The sequence below is a fragment of the Ranitomeya imitator genome, chromosome 1 (genome assembly GCF_032444005.1).
Source record: "Ranitomeya imitator isolate aRanImi1 chromosome 1, aRanImi1.pri, whole genome shotgun sequence".
Classification (NCBI taxonomy): Eukaryota; Metazoa; Chordata; class Amphibia; order Anura; family Dendrobatidae; genus Ranitomeya; species Ranitomeya imitator.
In genome coordinates this window covers 796,542,478-796,564,092 of record NC_091282.1, presented here as the reverse complement: position 1 = coordinate 796,564,092, position 21,615 = coordinate 796,542,478, and the positions used below count along the sequence as shown (strand labels likewise).

Sequence of the window (21,615 nt, the reverse complement as noted above, 5' to 3'; positions counted from 1 at the left end):
GCTAGACTGGACTTTGCTAAAAAAACATCTAAAAAAGCCAGCACAGTTCTGGAAGAACATTCTGTGGACAGATGAAACCAAGATCAACCTCTACCAGAATGATGGAAAGAGAAAAGTATGGCGAAGGCGTGGTACAGCTCATGATCCAAAGCATACCACATCATCTGTAAAACACGGCGGAGGCAGTGTGGTGGCTTGGGCATGCATGGCTGCCAGTGGCACTGGGTCACTAGTGTTTATTGATGATGTGACACAGGACAGAAGCAGCCGAATGAATTCTGAGGTATTCAGAGCCGCCATACTGTGTGCTCAGATCCAGCCAAATGCAGCTAAACTGATTGGTCGTCGTTTCATACTACAGATGGGCAATGACCCAAAACATAAAGCCAAAGCAACCCAGGAGTTTATTAAGGCAAAGAAGTGGAATATTCTTGAATGGCCAAGTCAGTCACCTGATCTCAACCCAATTGAGCAGCATTTCACTTGTTAAAGACTAAACTTCAGGCAGAAAGGCCCACAAACAAACAGCAACTGAAAACCACCGCAGTGAAGGCCTGGCAGACCATCAAAAAGGAGGAAACACAGCGTCTGGTGATGTCCATGAGTTCAAGACTTCAGGCAGTCATTGTCAACAAAGTGTTTTCAACCAAGTACTAAAAATGAACATTTTATTTAAAATTATTGAATCTGTCCAATTACTTTTGGTCCCTTTAAAAAAAGGGTGGCACATGTTAAGGAGCTGAAACTCCTAAACCCTTCATCCAATTTTAATGTGGATACCCTCTGTTCTGCCCTTTCTAGCGAAGGACAGGTTCATATCTTGTATTAAAAAGGTTTAATACCATAGTTTTGGTTTTGCTGTGTTATAGCACCACCCAGTGGTGGTTACATTTATTACCTGTGTTTTTCAGTAACTATTAGAGTGTTGCATTCTGGGATTCACCAAGGTATCATGGGAAGGGGAAACTCCATTTTCTCTCTGTGTATTTCCCTGGACACACGTGTTAATCTGCTGTGTTGAACTACCTCACTTACTTGCCATTCCGGTTAAGATTATCCGTTTTACCGCGCTCATGTTTACCAATAAACAAGTTAGACTACAGAGAACAGTCTGCTTATTTGGGAGACAGAAGTGGTTTATGCCGTATGTTGGATCACACACCGTATCAACGTGTATGAAGACAGAACACCCTCAAATGAAAGCTGAAAGTCTGAACTTCAACTGCATCTGAATTGTTTTGTTTAAAATTCATTGTGGTAACGTCTATAACCAAAATTAGAAAAATGTTGTCTCTGTCCAAATATATATGGACCTAACTGTAACTACTATAATACTGCCCCCATGTACAAGAATATAACTACTATAAGACTGTCCCCTATGTACAAGAATATAGCCACTATAACACTGTCCCCTATGTACAAGGATATAACTACTGTAATACTGCCCCATCTGCAAGAGTATAACTAATATAATACTGCCCCTATGTACAAGAATACAACTGCTATAATCCTGCTCAGTAACGTAGCTACCGGAGGGGGAGGGGGGTTTCACAGGGGGTGGTCGCCCCAGGCCCCTTGCTCTGAGGGTGCCCACCCAGAGCTACGCTATGTAACTATCGACGGGAACAGCACGCCGATATAGTTACATTCTGCTGCAGGGCAGGGAGAATCAATCTCCCTGCACTGCCGCTATGGAGCCCCTGAGGAGCCGGGATGGGGGGGGGGTGCCGGCATTGGGCCACCCCGCCCGTCATCACAATGCAATTGTATCTGCTAGATACAGCTGACCGCATTGATGAGAGAAGGAGTGTTCCGCTCCCTCCCCCATCATCCCCCTCTAAGCGTCGGACGTCACTGATGGAGAAACTGACAGGGGTCGCGATGACGTCAGTACTCGGCGCCTGCTGTCTGGAGATGTGCGGGCGCTCAGAGCACCACCGGAACAAGGAGGAGAGGTGAGTATTGGATTTATTTTTTTATCTGTGTGCATTGTACTATACAGGACTATGGGGAGAGCACTATACTATACAGGCGAATGGGGAGTGACATTTTTAGTGAAACCATTTATTTTCTGTACACCTTTTGTACATTTTGCTGTGTTTTTTTTATTTCTTTAGAGCTTGAGTCATTATGGATGTAGTGATAACTACAATATAGAGATATAACTACAATATGAGTGCACATTTGTTATGTCCCCATATTGTAATTATGTCCCCATCCAGGTCCTCATAGTGTAGTTATGTCCCCATCCAGGTCCTCATAGTGTAGTTATGTCCCCATCCAGGTCCTCATAGTGTAGTTATGTCCCCATCCAGGTCCTCATAGTGTAGTTATGTCCCCATCTAGGTGCTCATATTGTAGTTATGTCCACATCCAGGTCCTCATAGTGTAGTCATGTCCAAATATCCAGGTCCTCATAGTGTAGTCATGTCCCCATATCCAGGTCCCCATATTGTAGTCATGTCCCTATCCAGTTCCTCATATTGTAGTTATGTACCCAATGTTTTAGAGGAGGACAATAGAAAGTGAAGAAAAATGTGGTCAATTCTGCACTAATATACCCCATCCTGGTATATATGTCCCCAATCCAGGTATACATGGCCCCCTCATCCCTATCTTGGTATGCATGGCCCCCTCATGTCTATCCTGGTATGCATAGTACCCTCATCCCTATCCCTATCCCTATCCTGGTATGCATGATGCCCATCCCCATCCCAGTCCTGGTGTGGCTGGTCCCCTCATCCCCATCCTGGTATGCATGGACCCCTCATCCCCATTCTGGTATGCATGGTAGCCTCATCTCTATCTTGATATACATGCCCCCCTCTCCCTTATTCTGGAATGCATGGCCCCCTCCTTGGACAGAAATGTTGTCTTTGTTATTCGAGTGGCTTCTTGCCCCTTAAAGATGTTGCTGCTAGCTCAAAACTCACTTCAATACACTGAATTGCCTGTAATGCTGTTAGTGCAATATTTCATAATCTGGGGCCCCACTTTGAATTTTGCCTAGGGCCACAATTTGTCTAAAACCGGCCCTGCCTATGGGGAATGCATTATACTATACAGGCATATGGGGAGAGCATTATACTACACAGGCCTATCTGGTACATTATATTATATGGAGGCTATCTAGGGGGGACATCATACAGTGTGGGGATACATTACAGTGAGGGGGCATTAAGTTATGTACAGTATAAGAGAGCATCATACTGTGTATAGGGTAGCTGTACAGGGGCGGAGACTCAGGACATTATTCAATGTTGAGTGGGCACTTATTATTATAGGGGAACTCAAGTTACTGTAACTATCAAAGGGGCACACAGGGCATTATTACTTTCTACAAGAACATAACTATTATAATACTGCCGCTATGTATAAGAATATAACTGCTATAATACTGCTCCTATGTACAAGAATATAACTACTACAATTCCTCTCCTTATGGAAGGTGTATGATAGATCTGGACTGTGTCAGATAATGCCCACTCACTTTTACTGCCAGATGATCCTCCCAGTCGTTGGTGAGACTTTTGTAGAACTCTCCATATTCATCATTAGTGATGTCATCGGGGTTGCGGGTCCAGATGGGTTTGGTTTTATTCAGTTCCTCTTGGTTAATGTACTTTTCTTTGATCTTTTTCGTCTTCTTTCTCTTTCCCCCTTTCTTGCTGTCTTCTTCGTCGTCGGATCCCACGTCTTCAATCTTGGGTTTTTCTTCTCTGCTCTCTTCTTCCTTGATTTCTGTGACTTGTTCTTCAGTTTCGTCATCACTGATTTCCTTCTCGCGCTGCTTTTCAACCTGTTCAATAAGGAAACCCTGTATGAAGATTTTATAGAATTTCGCAATTCAACTGCTGGTATGACATAATTATAACAGGCTCCTGACACGTTAGTGCCATAGACTATGAATGTGTGCGACCATCATGACAGTCAATAGGAAAACCAATACCTTCATTGTTGTGATCAAATTGTGGCCCCCAGCAGTCACCCTATGATTTTAGTACAATGACTAAGCTATTTTGAAAAAGTTGCAAACTCAAGATTAAATGTCCCATATTGGGCTTCAGCTCCTGCAATTCCTTAATGAAGCACATTGTCAAATTCACCGGACATCTGGCACATGTGCATCACCCAGCTGTGCGCATGCGTTTGGCTGAATCCGCTGCCTTGAAAAGGACAGTGTGTAATGCGCGTATGCTAGGCTTTCATTGAAGTTGATGCTTATGATGTAGGGGACAGTAATGCAATGGGAGTGGTTCAACAATGGGAAACAAGTTTCCGTTAAAAGTTTATTTTGCAAGTATAACCTCAAGGAACTAAAGTTGGTGCAAATCGATTTGCACAACCCGCTCCATCGGCCACATCAATGGGAGCCCTGAGAACTGCCTCTAACCAGATGGCTTCCAAAGCTTTTTTTTTGATTAACCATAAGTGGAGCTGAGGATGCCATCAGGTTTGCTGGGCTCCCATCCTGTGGTGACAGATTACTGATGTGGCCATTGGACCGGGTCCTGTGAAACCATTTGCAGTAACTCTACAAGGAACAATATTGTATACTTACATACAAAGTGATAGGGTAGCCAATAAACTGAGAATGCTTCTTCACAACTTCTTTGATCCTTTTTTCCTCCAAGTACTCAGTCTGATCATCCTTTAAGTGTAGAATAATTTTTGTCCCACGGCCCAAGGACTTCCCTGATAAAAAAAATGGAAGGTTGTTTAGAGAGGAGAGCGGAGATCACGCCAATAGAGTGGAGACCGAGCCGATAGAGTGGAGACCGTGCCGATAGAGCGGAGACCTCGTTGTGGAGTAACTATGCAATTGATGACTTACCACTGTCAGCTTTAACAGTGAAGGATCCTCCGGCTGAGGACTCCCAGATGTACTGCTCGTCATCATTGTGCTTGGTGATCACCGTCACCTTCTCGGCTACAAGGTAGGCTGAGTAGAAGCCGACACCAAACTGACCAATCATAGAAATATCTGCTCCGGCCTGCAGAGCCTCCATAAAGGCCTTTGTTCCGGACTTGGCGATGGTGCCCAGATTGTTTATGAGATCAGCTTTGGTCATACCGATGCCAGTGTCTATTATAGTCAGGGTGCGATCCAGCTGGTTAGGGATCAGGTCAATCTTCAGCTCTTTTCCAGAATCCAGTTTACTGGGGTCGGTGAGACTCTCATAGCGGATTTTATCCAGAGCCTGAAATATGGAATATACCAAGATCAGATTGTTATCAACGTGACATTGACACTGTGGAGACATGTAGGTGACTGGCGACATCTATGCATGGTTGACAAATGTAGACCACAGTACATGGAGCAATTTCATAACAGGAGGTGGCGGTGCATTCATGATGCTTGTACCAGGGTTCAAATTAACCCAATGTAGAAGGTTCTTAGGTTTGCAAAGCTTGGACTTACATCAGATGAGTTGGAGATGATTTCTCGCAGGAAGATCTCCTTGTTGGAATAGAAGGTGTTGATGATCAGAGACATCAGCTGAGCGATCTCAGCCTGGAAGGCGAAGGTCTCCACCTCTTCCTCCATTATCCTGGCTTCCTCGGGCATCCTGGAGAATGCAAATGTATAATGTGAGATTGTAGTCCTCAACCACTTAGGAAACCGCAGATGACCAGATGTTTTCCTCATAGAAAAAACTAATGGGATGATTAAAGGAGTTGTCCAGGAGTAAGATTGATTACCTATCCTATCAGATTTGTGGGGGTCCAGTCCCGGACACCCCAATGATCATCTAATAGCTGGTCCTACAGTGCTAAAGAATATACAATATATGCAGTCGAGACAGCCCAGCTCTGTATACTGGGTAGTGGTGTTGCACAAAATCAAGTTATCCCCTATGAATGTGGACCGGTCGGACCCCCAGCAATCCCAAGAATGGGTCTCTACAGCTCGTAAATTGAGATGAGGTGAGCATACAGACTTCCGTTCCATTTATTGTCTTAAGGACCGATGGAAATATCCAATGCTGTGTGCAGCCCCGTGGACGGTGAGGGGAGCGGAGGCGGTACATTCACACCTCTGTCCCATTCAGTATGGAGCCCCATTTTGGACTTTCAAAGCCTCTATCTCGAGATTGCTAAAGTCCCAGCAGTCAGACCCAGAGCGATCACTAAGTTAATTGATTTTTTGGAGACAAGCATTTAATTGCTGTGCGGTATTGGTGACGTTCTCTACACCTTGTATGGAGCTGTGCTTTTTCGACTATGTACACAGTGCTCTTCCTTCAGCTACAGATGATTGTAAGGGGTGTCAGGTATTGGACCCCCATCGATCTGATACTGATGACTTATCCTGATACATATTGATACACGTAAACTAGATACTTCTGTACAATTCCTTAATGCGATTACTAAGCATTGTCCCCCTGTACCTGATTCGTGTGTCCCTCTTGATCTATGGCCGATCTTTACGTGTGCAGGTTGGTGTCCCCTTTTCTGGATGTGGTAGCTCCGAGCTGATTCCTCTTCTAGCCTGGTGCCTTTGCTGTGTAATATTGGCTATTGGTCTATGTAAAGCGTCTCCTCTGCCATCCTCTGTCTCTCCAGCTGCTCTTTATACCAGGGGATGCCACATTCTGGAAGGAACGAGAAGCAGAAGCTTCCAGGCTCACAGGGTGTAGGGTGTCAGGACTAAATGGGATATGGGAGGGCGTCATCTGCTCTGCAACATAGTGAGCTTTTATTTATATCTACTTCTATCTCTGATGTGCTGCATGGCGGCACACTATCTGCCATGTGTGCGCTATAGGGGAGAATTGGTGCTTGGGGGGGGAAGAAAGGCTGCATAATTTATGCACAATGCACAATCTTTAGGGGCAGTTACAGAATGTTGACAATAAGATCCTACATTTGCTAATTTGCAACAGATTTTAATATATCGTCCTAACGTGTAGGACAATGCTCAGAGATTTCTTTTTTAGAAAGTTTGGACATACAAAAAATAGGATCCTAAAGCTGAAATATTGTAACAGCAACAATAATAGCATTTACATTTAGCCCCCCCTAAAAAAATTTTTTATATAAATATGTACAGTAGTTATAAAACAATACCGACATATCAGGATGAAATATTACCATAATCTAATGCTAAAGCATTAACGCAATACAAAGACCAAATATTACCACCATTCAATGCTCAAGTAATACCGCCATACTAAGACCAAATATTACCACCGTTTAATGCCTAAGTAATACCACCATCCTCTTAATCAGCAAAAATCCCTATATGAAGTCCAATATTACCAACGATAACCACCATACAAGGCCCAAATAATACCGCCCCATCATGACTACCAACAATGCTTCCACCTAGCAATTCTACAATATATTTCTACTAGCTATTGAACCCGTTCTACGCCCGGGTGGCGAGCATTTATATTGGTATATGGTCTCCATCCTGGTATGTGCTGCACCCATCCTGCGTCCCCATCCTGTCATGTGCTGCACCCATCCTGCGTCCCCATCCTGCGTCCCCATCCTGTCATGTGCTGCACCCATCCTGCGTCCCCATCCTGTCATGTGCTGCACCCATCCTGCGTCCCCATCCTGCGTCCCCATCCTGCGTCCCCATCCTGTCATGTGCTGCACCCATCCTGCGTCCCCATCCTGGTATGTGCTGCACCCATCCTTCGTCCCCATCCTGGTATGTGCTGCACCCATCCTGCGTCCCCATCCTGTCATGTGCTGCACCCATCCTGCGTCCCCATCCTGGTATGTGCTGCGTCCGCATCCTGCGTCCCCATCCTGGTATGTGCTGCGTCCGCATCCTGCGTCCCCATCCTGGTATGTGCTGCGTCCGCATCCTGCGTCCCCATCCTGGTATGTGCTGCGTCCGCATCCTGCGTCCCCATCCTGCGTCCCCATCCTGGTATGTGCTGCGTCCGCATCCTGCGTCCCCATCCTGGTATGTGCTGCGTCCGCATCCTGCGTCCCCATCCTGGTATGTGCTGCGTCCGCATCCTGCGTCCCCATCCTGCGTCCCCATCCTGGTATGTGCTGCGTCCGCATCCTGCGTCCCCATCCTGGTATGTGCTGCGTCCGCATCCTGCGTCCCCATCCTGGTATGTGCTGCGTCCCCATCCTGCGTCCCAATCCTGCGTCCCCATCCTGGTATGTGCTGCGTCCGCATCCTGCGTCCCCATCCTGGTTTGTGCTGCGTCCGCATCCTGCGTCCCCATCCTGGTATGTGCTGCGTCCGCATCCTGCGTCCCCATCCTGGTATGTGCTGCGTCCGCATCCTGCGTCCCCATCCTGGTATGTGCTGCGTCCGCATCCTGAGTCCCCATCCTGGTATGTGCTGCGTCCGCATCCTGCGTCCCCATCCTGGTATGTGCTGCGTCCGCATCCTGCGTCCCCATCCTGGTATGTGCTGCGTCCGCATCCTGCGTCTCCATCCTGGTATGTGCTGCGTCCGCATCCTGCGTCCCCATCCTGGTATGTGCTGCGTCCGCATCCTGCGTCCCCATCCTGCGTCCCCATCCTGGTATGTGCTGCGTCCGCATCCTGCGTCCCCATCCTGGTATGTGCTGCGTCCCCATCCTGCGTCCCCATCCTGCGTCCCCATCCTGGTATGTGCTGCGTCCCCATCCTGGTATGTGCTGCGTCCGCATCCTGCGTCCCCATCCTGGTATGTGCTGCGTCCGCATCCTGCGTCCCCATCCTGGTATGTGCTGCGTCCGTATCCTGCGTCCCCATCCTGGTATGTGCTGCGTCCGCATCCTGCGTCCCCATCCTGGTATGTGCTGCGTCCCCATCCTGGTATGTGCTGCGTCCCCATCCTGCGTCCCCATCCTGGTATGTGCTGCGTCCCCATCCTGCGTCCCCATCCTGCATCTCCATCCTGCGTCCCCATCCTGCGTCCCCATCCTGTCATGTGCTGCACCCATCCGGGGGCCTGAGCAGGCGGGGACACCGGCGCGCTGTGGGGGTCAGGTGCCGGTATCGCCGCCAGCTCAGGCCCCCCAGCACTTCCTATACTCACCTGTCTCTCCCGTTCCATCGCTGAGCGGCGCCATCTTCCCGGTCTCCTGGCTGTGACTGTTCAGTCAGAGGGCGGCGCCGGCGCGCATTAAGCGCGTCATCGCGCCCTCTGAACTGAAGGTCACAGGCCGAAGACCGGGAAGATGGCGCCGCTCAGCGATGGAACGCCGGACGTGTAGGACAATGCTGAGATTTCTTTTTTAGAAAGTTTGGACATACAAAAAATAGGATCCTAAAGCTGAAATATTGTAACAGCAACAATAATAGCATTTACATTTAGCCCCCCCTAAAAAATTTTTTTATATAAATATGTACAGTAGTTATAAAACAATACCGACATATCAGGATGAAATATTACCATAATCTAATGCTAAAGCATTAACGCAATACAAAGACCAAATATTACCACCATTCAATGCTCAAGTAATACCGCCATACTAAGACCAAATATTACCACCGTTTAATGCCTAAGTAATACCACCATCCTCTTAATCAGCAAAAATCCCTATATGAAGTCCAATATTACCAACGATAACCACCATACAAGGCCCAAATAATACCGCCCCATCATGACTACCAACAATGCTTCCACCTAGCAATTCTACAATATATTTCTACTAGCTATTGAACCCGTTCTACGCCCGGGTGGCGAGCATTTATATTGGTATATGGTCTCCATCCTGGTATGTGCTGCACCCATCCTGCGTCCCCATCCTGTCATGTGCTGCACCCATCCTGCGTCCCCATCCTGCGTCCCCATCCTGTCATGTGCTGCACCCATCCTGCGTCCCCATCCTGTCATGTGCTGCACCCATCCTGCGTCCCCATCCTGCGTCCCCATCCTGCGTCCCCATCCTGTCATGTGCTGCACCCATCCTGCGTCCCCATCCTGGTATGTGCTGCACCCATCCTTCGTCCCCATCCTGGTATGTGCTGCACCCATCCTGCGTCCCCATCCTGTCATGTGCTGCACCCATCCTGCGTCCCCATCCTGGTATGTGCTGCGTCCGCATCCTGCGTCCCCATCCTGGTATGTGCTGCGTCCGCATCCTGCGTCCCCATCCTGGTATGTGCTGCGTCCGTATCCTGCGTCCCCATCCTGGTATGTGCTGCGTCCGCGTGCTGCGTCCGCATCCTGCGTCCCCATCCTGGTATGTGCTGCGTCCCCATCCTGGTATGTGCTGCGTCCCCATCCTGCGTCCCCATCCTGGTATGTGCTGCGTCCCCATCCTGCGTCCCCATCCTGCATCTCCATCCTGCGTCCCCATCCTGCGTCCCCATCCTGTCATGTGCTGCACCCATCCGGGGGCCTGAGCAGGCGGGGACACCGGCGCGCTGTGGTGGTCAGGTGCCGGTATCGCCGCCAGCTCAGGCCCCCCAGCACTTCCTATACTCACCTGTCTCTCCCGTTCCATCGCTGAGCGGCGCCATCTTCCCGGTCTCCTGGCTGTGACTGTTCAGTCAGAGGGCGGCGCCGGCGCGCATTAAGCGCGTCATCGCGCCCTCTGAACTGAAGGTCACAGGCCGAAGACCGGGAAGATGGCGCCGCTCAGCGATGGAACGCCGGACAGGTGAATATGGCCAATACTCAACCTCCTGGCGGTCCCAGCTTCTCTGTTGGAGATCGCGGTGTGCGTTCAGTGTGAACGCACACCGCGATCTCCCGGAAGCGTCGCTCTGTGAGGCCCAGACTGCGCCAGCGCTTGCGCCTGCGCAGTCTATAGAGGCTTCGGACAGAGTGACGCTCCCAGCGTTATATTATAGATAGCATTATCTTATAAGATCTATGGAAAGACCAAAATTACCGCCATATACTGAACATACATTGCCTTGAAAAAGTATCCATTTCATTTTTTTCATGCCACACACAACACACACATGCACACAAACTTAAATGTCCTTTATTTGGATTTTATGTCATACCAACACAAAGTAGCAAAAATTTGTGAAGTGTAAAGGAAATGATAGGAAAGGATGAAGAAAAAGAGATGGCACTTCCTAGAACATCCTTTCCTATGTACTGCCTGCTAGCAGAGGAGTGGCACTCATTCGTTCAATAGTGGAGAGATCACAACGTACGCGGTGAGTCCAGGAACCTTTTTCTTTTTACTAAAGGAAATAATACAGGGTTTTTTAAATGTTTAACAAATACAAATCTGAAAATTGAGACGTGCATTTGTATTCATCCCCGAGTCAGTACATTGCAAGATCACCTTTCACTGCTAATACTGCTGCAGTCTTTTGGGGTCTGTCTCTCACACCCAGGGCTGCCACTAGAAATTTTGGAGCCCCATACTGGCAAAATTTTCGGGGCCCCCTTGAAACTCTGCCCAGGCTCCACCCCAGCCCCGCCTCCAGGCTTTACCCCACGAACTGTCCACAGTCCCACCGCTCTCTCTTGGAAAATCTCCACTTCTCACCTATCACACATTAACAGTTCCCATCACCAGATCACACATTTAGCGGCAGCTTTTGTTTTGGCCAAAAGATTTTTTAAGCCGCCACCATAACACGGTAGACACTTTTTTTCCGGGCCCTACTCTACTGTAACCTACTAAATATTTGTTAAAATATGCAATACAATTTAGGTATATTTTTATTTATTTTTCAATTTTTTAAATGACCTATAATACTACATACAAGGAACAAATACCACAGCACTATGACCAGATGACATATTACCACCACAGTGATCGAATAATATAAAATACAAGGAACAAATACCGCTACACCATGACCAGACCGCATATTACCACAAATGACTGAATACTACAATACTGATCAGTAATAAAAAAAAAAAAACACCATACTATCACCATCAGTGCCATTATACACAGGAGATCTGTAATTAGTATGCAGTGTCTGTGTAGAGGTAATACAGTGATCACCGGTGACATTATACACAGGAGCTCTGTATATAATATATAGGTAATACAGTGATCACTGGTGACATTGTACACAGGACCTCTGTATATAGTATACAATGTATAGTGTCAGTGTATAGGTAACACTGACTCACCAGTGACGTCTCTAGGTGAAGTCCTTCATCTTTCATCCAGCACAGACCGCCATCACTTCATCCAGCCAGGACTCGTCTCTGCAGGAAATAAAACAGCTATCTCGAGTTCCGCTTGTAGAACACATTACTTAATTTTCCCAACTTCTACATTACACCACATGAAGAAGGCAACATAGTATCACTCTACACAGTAACAGGACCGCCCCCCCCCCATTTAAAACAGTATACTCAAAAAATAAAATAAATACATCACTGCAATAATAATATCGCTTAATTAGCCCCTATGGTAATATTCGCCATTCTAGCCCCCGTGTGTTAGGAGTCGAGTTTCCTCTGCTGCACAGGGGGAATCTCGATCCGTCTCCGCTGCGGTCTCCCATTCTCCTCCAGCCGCAGTGGAGCCTGCTCAGCAGGGACGTCGATCCCAGCGTCTCGCTCAGTTTGACTCTGTGAGAAGAGTTACTGCTGCTTCTCCAGCTTCTGCCTTTAAAGCCAATACTGGTCAGCAGCGAGTGGACTTCTCTGGGACTAAGTCCTTGTCTGCGCACACTGAGCATGCCCAGGGCAAGATCTCCCGTTGGAGATCGAGGGTCATGTGCTCAGACTCTGCAGCGCATTCTATTGGTCCTCTTGGCAGGTCTTGGAAGGGCAAAGTTTCTGTGGCCGCTTCCTGTCCTGCAGCTATATAAACTGCGCATGACCGCACGGCCATGCGCTAGTGTACAACTTTATACGTGTGTTTGTTGTGAGTGCAAGTCGTCCTTTAAATACCCCTACCCTACTGTATGATTGTTCGCGTATGGTGTATGGCTGCTATCTAGCGCCCGACTTAACACTCAACGTGTCACACACGTGTCAGCGTCCTCTGCTGTGACCGCCAGTGCGGCGCCACGCGCCTGTGTGCGCTTCCTGACCCATGTCTGGGTACTTAGTGGTGCCTGCCAGCACGGCACAGTTTGCACTTCGGTGCCTCTATTGTATATACTTTTCACACCCAGTTGTGGTGTAGTGCCAGCAAGGGTCTAATCGGACTACTATCCCTGTTGGGGTCTAGTTCGCTGACCACTTGCTCGCGCTCTATGTGCGGTACCGCGATCCTGTGACGCAACAGGATCGCTTTCTTCACGCTGGGTGAGGTTTAACCCACGCGTGTATACTTATGAGTACCGCCATATCGTCTGTCATGTCCTAGCAGCAGGTTTCACCTGCACGGTGGACCCCGGACTGCGAACGCATCCATTACATCTCTCTTGGTGCGTTCCGCCAGTCCTAACATTACACTAGCGCCAGGGTCTGGCTAGTGATGACAGACATACAGCAATCTCTGCGGCATATCCAGCAGCTGGAGGGTAGGTTGGCGGCTCTCGAGAGCGCGACCTCAGCTGTGGATGTTACTGCAGTAGCTGTACAGGCTGCCAGCGTGGCTGCAGCTACTATGTCCATTGCCACCCCTGTTCCGACATTATCTCACCTCCCGCTGCCAGAAAAATTTTCTGGTGATAGCAAGTTTTGTAGGGGATTTGTGAGTCAGTGCTCTATTCATCTCGAGCTCCTGGCTACACGTTTTCCCACAGAGCGGGCTAAGGTGGGATTTATTTTGTCTCTATTGTCGGACAGGGCGTTGGAATGGGCTACGCCGCTGTGGGAGCGTGGCGATCATGTGGTGCAGAGTGCTCCGCTGTTTCTGAGCGCTCTGAAACAGGTCTTTTTAGGACCTCAAGTCACCCATGATACTGCGCTCCAATTGCTGGCATTAACTCAGGGTGAGTCCTTGGTCAGTCATTTTGCCGTCCAATTCCGCACCTTAGCATCTGAGCTGGATTGGTCGGATAAAGCTCTTATCCCCATATTTTGGAGGGGCTTGGCTGACCACGTAAAGGACGCTCTGGCCACTAGGGAGATTCCTGCCACACTGGAGGAGTTAATAACTGTCTCCACTCGAATTGACCTCCGTTTTTACGAGCGGAGGTTAGAGCGAGCCCAGTGTAGGCAGAGGTTTCGGCTGGCTCCTACTTTTGCCAAACCTCTTGAATTTCCAGTCCTGGTTCCTGAGTCACATGAGGCCAGGGAGGTGTCACAAGCAGGATCTAAGTCCCGGACCGCTTGTGCACTCAGGGTCTGTCATGTTTGCCAGCAGTCAGGACATCTAGCCACCAGATGTCCTCAGCGGTCGAGGAAACGTCAGCGTCTAGTGGTAGTTGGTGGAGGTACACTAGACACGGCGACGTTTGCCTCTAAGTTGTCCTTTAAGGGGACAATTACTATTGGCTCATTTTCCCACTCGGTAGAGCTCTGCGTGGATTCTGGGGCAGAGGGCAACTTTATGTCTTCTGCCTTCGCCCAACGTCACGCAATACCCTTGGTTATGCTTGCTCAACCAGTAACGGTGCGAGTGGTGAATGGGTCGACATTGCCCTCACAGATAACACACCAGACCATCCCTTTTACTCTGTCCATGTCGCCATCTCATCAGGAGATAATTTCTCTGCTCGTCATTCCGGAAGGAATTGATGAGATCCTGTTGGGAATACCTTGGCTACGGTACCACTCTCCTCATATCGAGTGGTCCTCAGGCAGAATTCTGGGTTGGGGTGAATCTTGTGGGGGTAGGTGTCAGAGGGAGTGCGTTCAGGTTGCTACTACTGAGGTATCCGCAGATCTATCCTCTCTCCCCAAGCAGTATTGGTCATATGCAGACGTATTCTCCAAAACGGCGGCGGAGACCCTTCCGCCCCATCGCCCCTATGACTGTCCTATTGACCTCTTGCCTGGTGCTGAGCCTCCCCGGGGTCGAGTCTATCCGCTATCTCTCCCGGAGACGGAGGCAATGTCACAGTATATACAGGAAAATCTGGCAAGAGGGTTCATCAGGAAGTCAGTGTCACCTGCTGGGGCAGGATTCTTCTTCGTGCAGAAGAAGAGTGGGGAATTGCGTCCATGCATAGACTACAGGGGTCTTAACGCCATCACCGTTAAGAATAAATACCCTTTGCCTTTGATATCTGAACTGTTCGATAGGCTTCGGGGAGCAAGGGTATTTACTAAATTAGATCTGCGGGGTGCTTACAACCTGATTCGCATCCGTGAGGGGGACGAATGGAAGACGGCTTTTAACACCAGGGATGGGCACTATGAATATCTGGTGATGCCCTTTGGGCTCTGTAATGCCCCAGCCGTTTTCCAAGACTTTGTGAACGATATCTTCCGGGATATGCTTTCCACCTCGGTCGTAGTTTATCTGGATGATATTCTCATCTACTCTCCAGATATTGACTCCCACCGGAGAGATGTTTGCAAAGTCTTCGACCTCCTACGGGCAAACTCCCTCTATGCCAAGTTGGAGAAGTGCATGTTTGAGCAGGAGTCCTTACCTTTCCTAGGCTACATCATCTCTGCCCAGGGATTGGCTATGGATCCTGCCAAACTACAGGCTGTGATGGACTGGCAGGAACCTCATTCTCTTAAAGCGGTGCAGCGCTTTATGGGGTTCATCAATTATTATCGCCAGTTCATCCCGCATTTCTCAACTTTGGTAGCTCCCTTGGTTGCCCTCACCAAGAAGGGGGCAAATCCTAAATTGTGGTCTGAGGAGGTCTCCAAGGCCTTTATCTCTATAAAGTCACACTTCGCTAGCGCTCCCATACTTCATCGCCCCGATGTTGATAAGCCATTTATCATGGAGGTGGATGCCTCTTCTGTTGGTGCTGGAGCAGTCCTCTTCCAAAAGGATGCTCAAGGTCGGAAGCATCCTTGCTTCTTTTTCTCCAAGACCTTCGCACCAGCAGAGAGGAATTATTCCATCGGGGACAGGGAGTTGCTAGCCATGAAGTTGGCTTTCTCGGAGTGGAGACATCTCTTGGAGGGAGCACGTTTTCCCTTCCAAGTCTTCACAGATCACAAAAATTTGGTGTATCTGCAGACAGCTCAGCGGTTGAATTCTCGCCAGGCCAGATGGTCCTTGTTTTTCTCCCGGTTTCATTTCACCCTCCATTTCCTTTCTGGGGAGAAGAACATTCGGGCCGATGCTCTCTCTCGCTCCGTTGTGTCATCTGCGGAGGAGGAGGAGGAGCCTCGGCTTATTGTCCCCACCGAGAGTTTGAGAACCGTGGCCCCGGTTTCGCTGGAGTCTGTGCCCCCGGGCAAGACTTTTGTTCCATCTAGTTTGCGGCCGGAGGTTCTCTCTTGGGCGCACTCGTCCAGGGTGGGTGGACATTTTGGTACTAAAAGGACATCTGAGTTACTGGCGAGGACATACTGGTGGCCGCATATGGCTCGTGATGTCGCGGAGTACGTTCGGGCGTGTGTCTCTTGCGCCAGGAACAAGACTCCTCGGCAACGGCCAGCTGGTTCGCTTTACCCTCTGCCCGTGGCTGACTGGCCCTGGGAGATGGTCGGGATGGACTTTGTGGTGGGCTTACCCAAGTCTCGTAATTGCACCATTATCTGGGTGATCACCGACCATTTCTCCAAAATGGTGCATTTGGTGCCTCTTCCACAGCTACCATCTGCACGGGCGTTGGCTGTCTTGTTTATCAAGCATATCTTTCGCTTACACGGTATGCCAGACAAAATTGTTAGTGACCGGGGTCCCCAGTTTGCGTCTCGATTCTGGAGGGAGCTATGTCGTTTACTCAGTATTGAGTTAAATCTCTCTTCGGCATATCATCCCGAGACGAATGGGTTGGTAGAAAGGGCCAACCAGACCTTGGTCACATATCTGCGACATTTTGTTTCTGCCAGACAGGATGACTGGGCATCCTTGCTACCGTGGGCAGAGTTTGCACTTAACAATGCCGTAGCCGACTCCACCGGTCAGACTCCATTCCTCTTAAATTACGGCCAGCATCCGCGTGTTCCAGTGCCCATGCCTGTGTCTTCCGCTGATCCCAGGGTGGCAGACTGGGCTGTGGAGGCACGGGACATTTGGGATTGCACGCAGGATGCCATTCGGGCCTCCAAGGAGAGAATGAGGTCCTCCGCCGATGTTCATCGGCGCCCTGCTCCGACTTTTGTCCCTGGCGACTTGGTGTGGCTCTCCGCCCGTAACATCAGGCTGCGAGTTGAGTCCACTAAGTTTGCTCCTCGCTACTTGGGTCCCTTCAAGGTTCTCGAACAGGTTAATCCTGTGGTCTACCGCCTGGCTCTTCCTCCACGCTTGGGTATCACCGACACCTTTCATGTGTCCCTCTTGAAACCCGTATACATGTCCCGGTTTTCCGAGTCATCTGCCGGGACATCGGGTTCGTCTACGGACGATTACGAGGTGAACGCTATTTTGGGGTGTAAGGTGGTACGCGGCAAAAAGTTCTATCTGGTGGATTGGAAGGGTTATGGTCCAGAGAACAGGTCATGGGAGCCTGCTGAAAACATTCGGGCCCCACAGCTCATTGCTGCCTTCGAACGTAGCGAGGCCCAAGGAGGGGGGGGCCCTAGGAGGGGGGGTAATGTTAGGAGTGGAGTTTCCTCTGCTGCACAGGGGGAATCTCGATCCGTCTCCGCTGCGGTCTCCCATTCTCCTCCAGCCGCAGTGGAGCCTGCTCAGCAGGGACGTCGATCCCAGCGTCTCGCTCAGTCTGACTCTGTGAGAAGAGTTACTGCTGCTTCTCCAGCTTCTGCCTTTAAAGCCAATACTGGTCAGCAGCGAGTGGACTTCTCTGGGACTAAGTCCTTGTCTGCGCACACTGAGCATGCCCAGGGCAAGATCTCCCGTTGGAGATCGAGGGTCATGTGCTCAGACTCTGCAGCGCATTCTATTGGTCCTCTTGGCAGGTCTTGGAAGGGCAAAGTTTCTGTGGCCGCTTCCTGTCCTGCAGCTATATAAACTGCGCATGACCGCACGGCCATGCGCTAGTGTACAACTTTATACGTGTGTTTGTTGTGAGTGCAAGTCGTCCTTTAAATACCCCTACCCTACTGTATGATTGTTCGCGTATGGTGTATGGCTGCTATCTAGCGCCCGACTTAACACTCAACGTGTCACACACGTGTCAGCGTCCTCTGCTGTGACCGCCAGTGCGGCGCCACGTGCCTGTGTGCGCTTCCTGACCCATGTCTGGGTACTTAGTGGTGCCTGCCAGCACGGCACAGTTTGCACTTCGGTGCCTCTATTGTATATACTTTTCACACCCAGTTGTGGTGTAGTGCCAGCAAGGGTCTAATAGGACTACTATCCCTGTTAGGGTCTAGTTCGCTGACCACTTGCTCGCGCTCTATGTGCGGTACCGCGATCCTGTGACGCAACAGGATCGCTTTCTTCACGCTGGGTGAGGTTTAACCCACGCGTGTATACTTATGAGTACCGCCATATCGTCTGTCATGTCCTAGCAGCAGGTTTCACCTGCACGGTGGACCCCGGACTGCGAACGCATCCATTACATCTCTCTTGGTGCGTTCCGCCAGTCCTAACACCGTGTGTCTCATTCCAGGCTCCAGCCATATGTTCTCCCATCCTGCTCTCATGAGTATCCATTCTGCCCCATATGATCTCCCCATCCTGCCCCATCTGTCTCCATCGTATCCATCCTGCCCCATCTGTCTCCAATCTTGCCCCATCTGTCTCCATTCTGCCCCATCTGTTTCCAATCCTGCCCCATCTGTGTCCAGCACTCTGCCCCATCTGTGTCCAGCACTCTGCCCCATCTGTGTCCAGCACTCTGCCCCATCTGTGTCCAGCACTCTGCCCCATCTGTGTCCAGCACTCTGCCCCATCTGTGTCCAGCACTCTGCCCCATCTGTGTTCAGCACTCTGCCCCATCTGTGTCCAGCACTCTGCCCCATCTGTGTCCAATCCTGCCCCATCTGTGTCCAGCACTCTGCCCCATCTGTGTCCAATCCTGCCCCATCTGTGTCCAGCACTCTGCCCCATCTGTGTCCAGCACTCTGCCCCATCAGTGTCCAATCCTGCCCCATCTGTGTCCAGCACTCTGCCCCATCTGTGTCCAATCCTGCCCCATCTGTGTCCAGTACTCTGCCCTGTCTGTGTCCAATCCTGCCCCATCTGTGTCCAGCACTCTGCCCCATCTGTTTCCAATCCTGCCTCATCTCTGTCCAGCACTCTGCCCCATCTCTGTCCAGCACTCTGCCCCATCTCTGTCCAGCACTCTGCCCCATCTCTGTCCAGCACTCTGCCCCCCCTGTGTCCAGCTTTCTGCCCCCCCCTGTGTCCAGCTTTACTGCCCCCCCGTGTCCAGATTTACTGCCCCCTCTGTGTCCAGCTTTACTGCCCCCCCCCCCCCCTCGGATCGCCGCTCTCAATTAAAAAAAAAAAGTTCTGCTTACCTGCCGCGCTCCTGCTCTCTCCACGCAGCTGCACCATGCACTCGCCGGCGACGGGCCCGCACGTCAATAGCGTTAAACAGCTGTAGCGCCGGCCGCCGCTAAGGGCCCGGTTCAGCCTGCTGCTGCCGGTAGGGGCCCGTTGAGCAGGTAAGAGGGGGCCCGATGCGGGCCCCCTCTGCTCACCGGGCCCCATACGCCAGTCACGACTGTAATGCCCTGATGGCGGCCCTGCTCACACCTTTCTCCAAAGTATTTTGGGGTCTGTCTCTCCAGCTTTGCACATCTTGAGCTGGCATTTTTCCCCCTTCTTCTTTGCCCCTAACTCTCGCTCAGTGAGATTGGATGGAGACGTCTGTAATGAGCAATTTTCAAGTCTTGTCACAGATTCTCCATGAGATTTAGATCTGAACTGTGACTGGGCCGGTCACACATATGATTTGATCTTAACCATCCATTGTAGCTCTGGCAGGATGATGAGAGTCGTTGTCTTGCTGGAAGGTGAACCTACACCCCAGTCTTCTGCAGCCTCTATCAGGTTTTCCTCAAGGATTGCCCTGTATTTAACTCCATCTATCTTCCCATCAACTCTGAACAACTTCCTTTCCCCTGCTGATGAAAAGCCTTCTCACAGCCTGATGCTGCCACCACGTGAGACAATGGAGATTGTATTTTTTAACGGTGATGTGCAGTGTTAGTTTTCCGCCACATACAGCTCTGGCAAAAATTAAGAGACCACCACATCAAAACCCTGTCATGGGCAGCCCAATCTCCAGACCTGAACCCCACTGAAAACCTCTGGAATGTAATCAAGACAATGATGGATAGACACAATAGTCCAGTCAAAATAAGAAAAAAAAATACCTTACCCTGAACAAATTCCAAGAAAGCGTTTTATTGTTTTGTTTTTTTTTGTAGTATTATATGTAGGGAAAACATACTAAAAGTTTACCAAGATAGGGTTACCACAAAGGGTCTAAATGTGACGTCAAAGAATATGGCCGCCAAAGCTGTAAAATGTTAAATGTGACTCGCCTTTCAGTGTCTATCATATTTATTTTACAAATACTACTATTATTATATTTATTATTTAATGATTTATTTATCTTCTTTTACAGAGCTGAGAATGATGGAAAGTCAAGAAACTTGCCCCTTATGCAGCCATGAAGTAGAAAATGACGGAGAAAGAGTGGTGATTGGTGTGACAGGAGCTGAAGGGATCAATAAAGCCAGTATTGAGAGGGAAGTTAGCACTGTGGTAGCTGCTGAAGCAGTGGTGCATAAGAGATGTCATATGAACTACATAAACAAGAAGCAAATAGACTTGCATAAGAAAGCTACTTCCATTCATCATTCACCTGCCAAGAGAGGTACACGGGTGTCTACTGGATCCTATGATAGCACGACACAGTGTTTGCTCTGTGGACATGAAGTGGTGAAGACAAGATCTAGTAGTGATTTTGATGACTATAGCTTTGTTAAAACGGATGGATTTGTAGGGTCCATCATGTCACATTGCAAACAGCGTAATGATGACTGGGCAATCACCATTCAAGGGAGAATCGCGTACTTTGGGAAGGACTTACATGCTGCAGACTGTCTGCATCATCGTTCATGTGACATTAACTTTCGGACAAATTACGGAATTCCTATGCGTCATGGTGGTGGATCTACTGCAAATAAACCGCGGAAGGCAGGGAGGCCGATGAACATGGACCAAGAGCAAGCATTCTTGAGAATGTGTGCATTTATCAAGGACAACGATGAAGAGCAACTGACTGTCACAGATCTTGCAAAGAAAATGACGGAGTATCTTCTAGAAGGAGACAGTGCTGCCTATAGTAATAAATGGCTGAGGTATAGGCTGGAGGAGAGGTATGGCGATTTGCTATTCATAGCAGAGTGTGAAGGGTTGCCTAACATTGTAACGTTCCGTGAAAAGACCAGAATAATCCTGAGGGACTATTTCCGTAGTCAGGAAATGGATGAAGAAGCCCAGAAGAGAGCCATCATAGAGACTGTGGCCAAACTAATCAAGAGTGATATCAAGTCTAAGATCCCATCTTCAACCGATGAATATCCGAAGACTTCTTCGCTTGAATGTCAGTCTGCCTTAGATTATCTCCCCCTGAGTTTGCTTTGCTTGATTGAAACAGTCTTCGTTGGAAATAACATTCACAGGAAGGTCGCAAGCATTGCATAATCAGTTGTTCAGGCTGTACGTCCCAGGGCTGTAGTAGCTCCATTGCAGCTTGGGTTAGCAGTCCAGCTCCATCATCATTTCAGGTCCCGATTTCTTGCAGACAGTCTCTCAGCCATGG

The 21,615-nt window shown here is 49.4% G+C and overlaps 1 protein-coding gene across 2 annotated transcripts in view; it reads right to left on the bottom strand.

Annotated features, from left to right (window-relative positions):
• The window catches only part of LOC138648332 (heat shock protein HSP 90-alpha-like), a 44,323-nt gene that overhangs the window by 4,779 nt on the left and 17,929 nt on the right, over window positions 1-21,615 (bottom strand). Inside the window, exons 1-5 of one of the 2 annotated variants that reach the window (XM_069737977.1) lie at window positions 6,393-6,751; window positions 5,423-5,570; window positions 4,835-5,201; window positions 4,562-4,695; window positions 3,491-3,799 (exon numbers count right to left, since the gene is read on the bottom strand). In XM_069737977.1, coding sequence (XP_069594078.1) covers window positions 3,491-3,799; window positions 4,562-4,695; window positions 4,835-5,201; window positions 5,423-5,569 — 957 coding nt within the window. In that variant the 5' untranslated portion in view covers window position 5,570; window positions 6,393-6,751. Of the gene's footprint in view, window positions 1-3,490; window positions 3,800-4,561; window positions 4,696-4,834; window positions 5,202-5,422; window positions 5,571-6,392; window positions 6,752-21,615 lie in introns of those variants that run through there. The other variant, XM_069737986.1, reaches the window with a different exon arrangement.